We start from the raw sequence: 5735 nt of genomic DNA on the forward strand, positions 1-5735 counted from the left end.
AGAGAATAGTATGATAATAGAAAAAAATCAATTAACCTAGAGTTATTTTTTTAAAGATAAACAATTTTTGACACAGCTGTAGCTAGACCAACCAAGAAAAAGAGAGGATTCAAATAAATAAAATTATTAAGAGTGTATATTACAACTGATACCACAGAAAATCAGAGGATTGTAAGAGATTACTATGAATAACTATACACAAACTAATTGGATAACCTAGAAGAAATGGGTAAGTTCCTAGAAACATACAACCTACTAGACTGAATCATGATGAACTAGAAAATCTGAACAGATCAATAATGAGTAAGGAGATTGAAACAGTAATTTAAAAATATCTCCCAAAAAAGAAAAGCCAAAACCATATACTTGATGAAATCATATACCTGATGGATGAATTCTACCAACCATTTAAAGCCAATTCTCAAATGTTTCCAATTATTGCCAATACCAATGTCAAGGAGTTTTTCTTCTATGCTTTCTTCTTGAAGTTTACAGTTTCAGGTCTTATGTTTAGGTCTTTAATCCATTTTGAGTTTATTCTTGTATATGGTGAAGACAAAAGTCCAATTTCATTCTTTTGCATGCGGATATCCAGTTTTCCCATCATTTATTGAAGAGACCATTCTTTACCCATTGTGTATTCCTGGCTCCCTTGTCAAACATTGACCATATGTGTGTGGGTTTATTATCGGGCTCTCTATTCAGTGCCATCAGTCTATGTGTCTGTTTTTATGTCAGTACCATATTGTTCTGAGTACTATAGCTTTGTAATATGAGTTGAAACCAGGAAGTGTGATGCCTCCAGTTTTGTTCTTTTTTTCTCTCAAGATTACATTGGCTATTGAGGATCATTTGTGGCTAGATACAAATTTTAGAATTGTTTTTTCGATTTCTGTGAAAAATGCCATTGGAATTATCATGGGGATTGCACTGACTCTATAGATCACTTTGTGTAGTGTGGACGTTTTAACAATATTAACTCTTCTTAATCATGAACATGGCATATGTTTCCATTTATTTGTCTCTTCTTCAGTTTCTTTCATCAGGAAGGTGAATCAGGCCTGCTTCCACCCACAAATGAGAAATTGGTGGGTTCTGCTGCTACCACTTCTGAGGACAACTTGGGCACTGCTGCTGGCTAATGTGGGTTGTGGAGAGGGTAGATAAGCCTGGGTTCCACTATCACTGCTATGGGCAGATCGTGTCTGCTGCTACCAGTGGGTATGGAGCATGGGATGGATTGACCTATCCAGGTACTAGTGTCATTACTGCAGTCAGCTTAGCCTGTCGTTGCCATTAGGTATGCATTTCCCTGCATAGTTTCTTCCAGGCTATAGAGAGCAGGTTTTCTTGTTTTTGTTTTGTTTTCCCTCTACCAGTAAGTGGTTCTGGATTGCAGACATTTCTGGTGTCCAGTCTGAGATATATGATAGACAGAAAGATAACCGAGGGAATTCATCATGGTGTACATTTTAAAATCCTGAAGTTCCTAGCTTATACACTTTCTTCTTTCCACATTTCAGAGTCCTTTTATGATTTTCTATTGAATTATTTTCAGACTATTTAGTTTCTATGTAGAGGGGAGAGGAAGGGAAAAGTGAGTTGAAACCATCTTATGCCAGAATGGGAAGCTCCTACATCTAGGTTTTTAACCAAATAAATAAAATAAAGTGCAAAACTTAGATTCATACAAAAAAGTACACAAGTATACATAGCATATTCATTTGTAATCACCAAAAACTGCAAACAACTCCAAGATCCTTCAACTGCCAACCAAGAATACTATACCTAGCAATGATGTCCTTTTAACACCCATACAGTGGATTGCTACTAAGCAATAAAAAAATGAATCCCTACAACACCATATAGAATTCTCAAATGCATTATGCTAAGTGAAAGAAACCAGATTCAAAAGGCAACAAACTATTATTCATTCTATATGAAATTCTTGTAAAAGTAAAATAATAGAGACAGAGTACAGACCAGTGGTTGCTAGGGTCTGGTGGTGAAGTAGTGGTTGACTTCAAAAGGGCACAGGGGAATTATGCTTTATGTATTTTGAAGCTCAGTTATTGGGTGCATATACATAGTTTATGGTATTAAGGAATTATTGTGAATGTTGAAAGAAGTAATAATATTGAGGTTATATTTTTTTACAAAGTTCTCATTTATTAAACATATATTAAAGTATTTATGGATTAAATGGTGGGATTTTTGTAGTTTGCCTTTTTACAAAATTATGTATTACAATAAGGAGGAAGTAGTTAACTTTGTAGCCTGATGTAGAGAGGATGCATAAGGTAAAAACAGAGAAATAGTCATTGGATTTGGCCAGTTGGGATATTGGTAATGTTGATCAGTGCAGTCTCTGTGGAGTGAGAGTGATAGAGCCTGACTGGAATGGGTTGAAGAGAAAATGATAGAAAAAGAAGTGGAAACAGCAACAACATGTCTTGCTATGAAGAGAAACAAAAATCTGGAACAGAAATTGATCAAGGGCATATATTGTTAAAGATGGGAGAGATAGACACTGATAATTTGGATAGCGGGGTTTGAATGCAGGATCAAATACCTTGAGATGATAGCAGGGTAGTGGAGGGATTGGGCTTTGATGGAATCAAAGACCATTTATTTCAACTGAAGAGAAGGCAGCAATTATGGTCCAGATGGAGCTGGGTTGGACAATGTGGTGGTAGGAAGATGGGGGTCCAGTCTGCTCCCATTTCTTCAGTTAAATGTGTGGTGACATCACCAACTTCAAGGGGAGAAAAAATAAAATTGGACATTTGGAAAAGAGGTGATATGGATATTCAACTCAGAAAATGGAAATGCAAGCATATCAGAGAAATGTATTGGGAAATTTGTCCAGTAGAGATTTGCAGTCATGAATATAAACTGAGACCATGCCTCAAGGTTGTTTATTTTGCTCCAGCCATGCTCGCTTTTCTGTAGGTACAGAGCAGGTAGATGGTTGAGTTCACCCCATGCATGTTTGCACAGAGAGGGCTAAGAGAAGTCAAGTTGTGTGGGCAGAGATTACAATGATTAACCAGAGAATCTAAGCTGGGTAAAGAAAGATGCAAGGACATGACAGGGATGATGGTTGTAAAAACTAAAAAGGTAGAGTCAATAGATTAGAAGACCTCATCTGAAGAAACATTCTATTGAGAGTATTTAAAAGGTGAACTGGAAGGAGAGAATAAAGTAATTAGAAAATGGAACAGTAGGAAAAGCAATCTGGGCAAGAGAACAGTTATTCGTACTGGTGAGGTCTACAGCCACACTGTCTAATGGCATAGCCATTATCCACGTGTGCCCATTTAAACTTAAATTAAATTAAAGATTCAATTCTTTAAAGTTGCACTAGGCACATTTCAAGTGCTTCACAACCATATGTGGCTAGTGACTACTACATTGGACCGCACAGATACAGCACATTTCTATCATCACAGAAAGTTCTATTGAATCGCATTGCTTTAGTATGACTATGGGAGTGAGAATGGGAGGCAAAATAATTTATTAGAGGCAAGGAGATTGATGGGACTATCCGGCCAATGATAAAATCACCAAAAATGGAGATAAGAGTAAGGATGGGATACTATCAGAGGGAGCCCTGTTTGTATTGCAGCCCTTAGGGAGAAGGGTTCGGGTAAGGATATTGTGGAGACAGAGTTGGAGTACCATGAACTCCTGTTTTCCATTAGTTCCCAGGGTCATCACCTGCTTATCAGCATGCCCAGATGTACCTAACACTAAGACCAGCCTCTTGTCCTTCACCTGGAGCTGCATTGCACTGCTTCCAGGAGAGTCAGGCAAATGTTGGCATTTTCTCTAGGGGCTTGTCAAAGATACCTTGTCTGAGGTATCCCCACCAACTCCCAACCCCAGGCTGACAGAGAACAATCTCAGCATCTCTTCTCATGTGCAGAGGTGCTCAGAGTCTTCAGGAAGATGCAGCCCACCTATTTTCAGATCCCCAGGTAAGAAAAAAGGAATGGGGCTGGGAATGGGAACTGAGACTTCTGGCTCTGTCATATATCAGGATAGACTAGGACCTCAGTTTCCGTTTTGACAATTGAGTAAATAGCATATGGTCATTGTGATTTCAGAATGGGGTCCATGGGCACAAGGGGAAAACCTCACTGAAGTTCCTTCCCAGGAGGAAGAGGAGGTAGCATGGCCTAAGATCCAACATTTCCATTAGCTAGGGGAGAACATGAGACATACCACACCAGGTTAGATCTTTACTGGGGACAGGAGACACAGTGCCCGTTTTTGACAGCTCTTAGGAGTTGATGATCTCAATGTGGAACTGTAGGTGAGTGGCTGTGACTACACAGTGGCCCCGGAGGAGAGCACAGGTATAACAGTTGTGGCATTCCCAGTGGCATTGGATGACACGGATGGCGTTGAGCACCTGACAGTATCGCCAGTGGATACGCCACATACGGACCAAAGACTGGATCTTGACCACTGCCCTCACTGTATTTGCGTAGGTAACCAGGGCTTCCCTTCGCTTCTTCTGCAGCAGGCTCTCCAAGGTCTGCCTCCACCAGCGCTGAATGATCCAGGCCCTGAGGGCTGCATGCAGCAATGTTCGACGTACCAGGGTGCCACGCCACCAGGCCTGAATCTCTGTGGCTGCTTTTGTTTCTAAACTTTTCTGGGTGGAGATAAGAGAGACCACTCAGGGAACTTCCTGCCATCAACTTCCAAGATCTTCCTGGAAGGGGCCCAGATTCTCCTAACCATTATCACTTCTTTGGAGAGTTCAGGGGAGTTCGGACACTGCCTAGGAGCCAGAAGACCTGGGTTGTGAGCCCTCCGTTGTCACCATGGGCAGATCACCCTGTTCTCAGAGTTGCATCATCCTCCTGACTATCTCACAAGTGTATGGATAAAGGGAAAACCTTTAGTAGCTAGGAGGGTGCATTAGGGATGTGAAGGACTTTGTTAGTCATGCTCTACCTCTTCAGTGCTTATTGGGTTTGGGAGGTTTGGCCTCATAATGCCTTTGCCTGGTATTCTCTGCTAATTCCAGTCCCAAACCATTGTTGGTTGATTTCTCTCTGCCACACAATGTACTTCAATACTGTGGTGGGTTTCCAGCACCCTCATCCCATTTTCTGCTCCAGCCCATATTTTGAACAACACCCTCATCCCATTTTCCACTCAGTCCATATTTTGAACATTGTACTCTCTAATTCAGAGTCCTCACATTCTCACCTCCCAGCCCTATTCATTTCTTGATGGCTTTCATTCTCTCCATTCACTTTTCATGCCACAGTCTGAGACAAAGAGATCCCATGTAGAGAAGGGAGTGGAGGAAAAAATGAGCCAATATTGAGTTGACACCTGATTATTTTAGACTCTGGGTCCATAAAAAGCACAATTCCACAGCCTCATGACACAGACATAAATGTTCTGGATATCTCTTGACAACATGGAGATTTTACCCACCTTGAGTTTCTGCTTCTTCCTCTTCTTCAATTCAATTACTTCCTCATCTTCAATTACAATTACAATTAAATTGCCATGAGTCTGTCATCAGAATTAAATGGGAAATGAATGGATGAGGTAAGACTGTTGTTTCTCTTTAAGGCTCTGTGCTCAGATACCCCCTGCTTCAGCATCCCTTCTTTTCCCAAGACCTGTGAAGTCCCAGGTGATTTCCACCCACTCCTATCTTGCCTAGTAAATCTGGCCATGTCTCTTACACAAAATCGGATCCCCAT

At 40.7% G+C, this 5735-nt stretch overlaps 1 protein-coding gene across 1 annotated transcript; it reads right to left on the reverse strand.

Annotated features, from left to right (window-relative positions):
• Positions 1–4285: 4285 nt before the first annotated feature.
• Positions 4286–5735, reverse strand: IQCF2 (IQ motif containing F2). The gene is made up of 3 exons (XM_028124279.1): positions 5718–5735; positions 5461–5541; positions 4286–4663 (listed from the first exon to the last, which is right to left on the reverse strand). The coding sequence occupies exons 1-3, from the start codon at positions 5733–5735 to the stop codon at positions 4286–4288; spliced, it is 477 nt and encodes a 158-aa protein (XP_027980080.1).

The sequence above is a fragment of the Eumetopias jubatus genome, unplaced genomic scaffold (assembly GCF_037043125.1).
Source record: "Eumetopias jubatus isolate StellerSeaLion01/CBP00866 unplaced genomic scaffold, mEumJub1_p1.0 scaffold_1, whole genome shotgun sequence".
NCBI lineage: Eukaryota > Metazoa > Chordata > Mammalia > Carnivora > Otariidae > Eumetopias > Eumetopias jubatus.

Coding starts and splice junctions, on each gene's coding strand:
- IQCF2 (XM_028124279.1), bottom strand. Junction 4,664..5,460: donor GGAAGAAGCAGAAACTCAAG/GTGGGTAAAATC, acceptor ATCTCCACCCAG/AAAAGTTTAGAAACAAAAGC.